The sequence below is a fragment of the Populus euphratica genome, unplaced genomic scaffold, assembly GCF_000495115.2.
Source record: "Populus euphratica unplaced genomic scaffold, PopEup_1.0 scaffold132.1, whole genome shotgun sequence".
In the NCBI taxonomy this organism is placed as follows: Eukaryota; Viridiplantae; Streptophyta; class Magnoliopsida; order Malpighiales; family Salicaceae; genus Populus; species Populus euphratica.
Window position 1 is genome coordinate 339,003 of NW_011500019.1, and position 4,232 is coordinate 343,234.

A 4,232-nucleotide genomic window follows, 5' to 3' on the forward strand; every position below is an offset into this window, starting at 1 on the left:
ACCAGCTTGCACGCACCACGACTAATCTCTACGGCCCACTAAATACCCTGCAAACCCAGTAGACATGTAAGGTACCGCGAAGGTGACAGGTATGCATATCAGGACTCGAATCTAGATACAGTGAAAGGAGACTTAAACCCAGTAGACATGTAAGGCACCGCGAAGATAACAAGTGTACACGTCAGGACTCGAATCTAGATACAGTGGAATGATACTCCACTACTTAGACCAAGCATTGGAATCAGTTCTAAATTTTATAATACTAGATGTTATGATCTTTGTGTTTCTTACAGCTTATTGGCTTCATGTACCATTTCTTTATGGGGTCATCTTTTTGTTTGATGCTCCACTATGGGTTTCATATGATGAGCTCAGTATTTTTTAAAAGGTTCTGGTTCTGCATGGATTGAAACCAAGATATGTATTAGTTGTAAGAGGAAGAATTTTCAAAATAGTAGAGCCATCGGTGGTCTTTGAGAAATACATCAACCAACGGCACCATTTCCCTTTATTATAGCTTTTGTAAATCGTGATAATTTATGATTTTCTGGGTTGTGGTTGGTTTCTTTAAGTTCTTATAGATGAAATTTTCTTCTATATATTTTTGGATGTCAATTCAGTAGTTTGTAAGTCCTCTCAACAATTATTTATATTGACTTTTTTTTTAGATTAACATGGATGTCTGGGTTAGCTTGCACATACCACAACTAATTCTACGGGCCTTGAAGTTAACGACCATTGAAGCTTTTATGTAAACCTCCAGTGACCATCATATAAGCAACCAAGGACTCGAATCTGAAACTACAGAGAGAAAAAACCTCTTAGTTCCAAGTCTTTACCCCTTTGTAAATCCTCTCAACAATTATTTATATTGACTTTTTTTTTAGATTAACATGGATGTCTGGGTTAGCTTGCACATACCACAACTAATTCTACGGGCCCTGAAGTTAACGATCATGTAAACCTCCAGTGACCATCATATAAGTAACCAAAGACTCGAACTTGAGACTACAAAAAAAACAAATCTCTTAGTTTCAAGTCTTTACCCCTTTGTAAGTCCTCTCAACAATTATTTATATTCACTTTAATATATGTAGTGGAAGCTTTATTGTAAACATTTATCTTTATAAAAAGGAAAAGCCTCTCTCATTTTCAACTTAAAAAATGATGATCATGGCCATCATTTTGGTAGAAAGAAATTATAAACAATGACAAATGCACACTCACCTTTTTAAAAGCTCCATTATTAACAATGACAAATATACAAATTACATGGAGGGGTTATAACTAGGTAGATTTGTGCATTGATTTTCTGTATTACATTGATTCTAGTTAATTAAAAAGAAAAGAAAAGAAAAGCTCCATGATTTTCTGTATATGACAACTGTAACCATGGTGTCGCCATCCCCTCCACAAAATCCCAACCCATAATCAGCTGTTCAAACTACCTTTGTCATATTCCAACCGGAAGCCCCAATTGCTGGTAACACATTTGCTGTCGGGAATACCAACAATGGAATCACTTTTCAAGCCCAATGACTTGCGGTTGGGTATCCGTAATCCTCACAGATCATCAAAATCATTTCACACCACCAGAAAGTCAAAACAAGAGATAAGCCGGAAAGTTCACATCAAGTAGAGGAATGGGCAACGGGCAAATTAATGATTTTCCATCTCGTGATGAGAGGGAGACAATAAACATCGCCATACAGTGCCTCCACATGCATGAATATCAGTTGCCACTCAAAAATGCTAATAGCAAGTTCCCGAAAATTTTTTGAAGGATAGTGTGAAATAATTATCATCTCATGAGTTTGAAGAATATAATTTTATTACAGTCACTAGCAATATACAATAGAGGACAACACAACGTTTTTACAGCATATGACCCAATGAGAACAATAACGTGAGCTTTCCCCCACTTTCCATGCATTTGTGTTATCAAACACCTCACATACCTTTAGTATGTGACGTCCAAGGATACAAAGCCATCTCACGAGCTCGGATCGAGGAAAATCTTCGCTAGAAGTATATATCATATTCATCATGGATAATAAAAAGATTTGTACCATTTTTAGCTGGTTTCATTATAAGTTATAATCCTCCGTATTGATGAAAGCAAAAGGGCTTGAAATCTCTCCATCAAAAAATGGTGAATCCGGGTTCACCAAGGGTGCGAAGAAATCATTAGGCATGAAATAATCATCGGACAAGAAAGGTTCTGTCCAGAAATTCCCACTAGGAATCTCATATGCCTCCAGGAAAGAAAAATCATCGTCAGAAACGAGGTCCATGTTTGTTGCTGCTATGTTATCTGTGGTTGAAAAATCAGCAGATGATGCATGAGGAGACAATGCACTTGAGGAGCTTTCAATTATTTGAGCAGTATTTGCAGGAGTTAGTGTATTGACGTCTGTCTCTCCTGTGTCTTTCTCCTGGCCCTTGTCATCATCTGAGCACGATGGTGTTGCTTCCACTGATTTGTTTCTCAATCGTTTCTTCAGATTTGTGTGCCAATGGTTCTTTATCTCATTGTCAGTTCTTCCAGGTAACTGGGCAGCGATAGCAGACCACCTAAATGTGAACCAAGATCATAATGCAATTCATGTAATTACATGGGATGTAAGAACGATATATAGTCGTTTTAATAACTAAATTATACATATTTTCACTCTATTAGTATATTATAATTAAATTTAAATATTTCAAGAAATAAATCCATTCTTAATCTTTTATATTACGTCGTATTATTGTATATATGTTTGTGCATCAATACAAATTAAATATTTTTAATTTTGAACCAGAAAAAAATATGATGATAGCTTTGAAAAATGCGGTGTAATTTTTAATGAAACAAAAGAAAAATAGATTATAATCTCTTATGAATCCAAGGATGGTAATGATGACAAAATAAGCACATGCTTTCACTTAGGGAAGCACTAAAAATAATTACCATGTAAAAGTCATATGAACTTTCATATCATACATTTAAGAAAATCCTGCAAGGAATGATATGATTAATGTGATGCATCATCTTCTATTTTTTCTTGTCTGTTTGTTTTCATCTATATTTGGTCAAAATTAATGAATTGGTACCTGTTCCCCAGTGTTTCATGCAAGCTAATGATGATTTCCTCTTCTTCTTTAGTGTAATTCCCTCTCTTGATATTTGGCCTCAAATAATTCAGCCATCTCAACCTGCAACTTTTGCCACACCTTTGTAGACCTGAAATGAAAGCAAATGTGATCAATGGATTTGTTGTCAAGCCAAGTCGAATGCGTCTGCGAAAAATATCCTGGCTCTAGCTAGACATTGCTCCAAATAATAATGAACTGTTCCACAATATATATTTGAAAAAATTCAAAGAAAAATGGAGCACAAATTGAATTCTATATAGATCCTGAATTTCAGGTGACAAATAGATTAATCAGATTAAATTTTTTTATAAAGGGTCTCTCTTTTTCTCTATCTTTTTTTTTTACAGTTTTTGAGCTCTCATTCTTATCAAGTAAGTCCTCAATGAATCAGAAAATGATGAACAATTTGAGTTTCATTGATTGACATAATGAGAAAAAAGCAAAAGGAAAGCAAAACAACAACAAGAAGAAGACATTTCCACTATATGATGATTAATTCATTCACAGACCTGCATACTTGGGAAGTTGTCTCCAATTCCAAGAGCCATATCTAGTAACATAAGCCATTAGCTTCATATCTTCTTCTGGTGTCCAAGAACCCTTCTTTAGTTCAGTTTTATCACAGCAAGGAGTTCTCGCCATTCTCACACTCTCACTCCCCTTCCCTTCCTCTCTTCCTCAGTTACAGTGCCACTCAAATTCTCCAATTTCTTGGCACCATCACTTGTGCTGCCAGCTACTTATACCACACACCCCAGGTTTAGAAAAACAAACGTGCTTCACATCGATGCAATGCTTCCACACTTTCTGCCAACGTTTTTTTTTCCCATTAATAATACATATATAATTATAACAAAACCTAAATTGTGCGGAGAAAATCATTTAAATTTTCTTATAAAATATTATAGATTGTATAATATTTCTTTACATGGTTTTTTTTATTTTTTTTTATGATTTTTTTAAATTATATTTTTTAATATTGAGCTAATTAAAAATTTAATTTTATAATTTTTTTTTAATTTTTTTCTTTTTATAAGGTTAGTAGTTTGCGAGTTTATCAAGATAACTTAAGTTGCCTCACTTTATGGAGTTGA

The 4,232-nt window shown here is 34.4% G+C and overlaps 1 protein-coding gene across 1 annotated transcript; it reads right to left on the reverse strand.

The window, feature by feature from the left end:
- Nucleotides 1–1,788: 1,788 nt before the first annotated feature.
- On the reverse strand, nucleotides 1,789–3,946 carry LOC105141827 (myb-related protein Myb4-like). The gene is made up of 4 exons (XM_011049193.1): nucleotides 3,857–3,946; nucleotides 3,648–3,824; nucleotides 3,097–3,226; nucleotides 1,789–2,574 (listed from the first exon to the last, which is right to left on the reverse strand). Exons 2-4 carry the CDS (start codon nucleotides 3,778–3,780, stop codon nucleotides 2,088–2,090), a joined length of 750 nt encoding a protein of 249 aa, XP_011047495.1. The 5' UTR covers nucleotides 3,781–3,824; nucleotides 3,857–3,946; the 3' UTR covers nucleotides 1,789–2,087.
- Between the last annotated feature and the right edge of the window lie 286 nt (nucleotides 3,947–4,232).

What these genes read in the sequence shown, in the direction of transcription:
- LOC105141827 (XM_011049193.1), bottom strand. Translation starts at nt 3,780, where the DNA reads ATGGCGAGAACTCCTTGCTGTGATAAAACTGAACTAAAGAAGGGTTCT. An exon ending in ACAACTTCCCAAGTATGCAG is followed by an intron (nt 3,227 to 3,647) that starts GTCTGTGAATGA and finishes CTTTCATTTCAG; the next exon opens with GTCTACAAAGGTGTGGCAAA. An exon ending in CATGAAACACTGGGGAACAG is followed by an intron (nt 2,575 to 3,096) that starts GTACCAATTCAT and finishes GTTCACATTTAG; the next exon opens with GTGGTCTGCTATCGCTGCCC.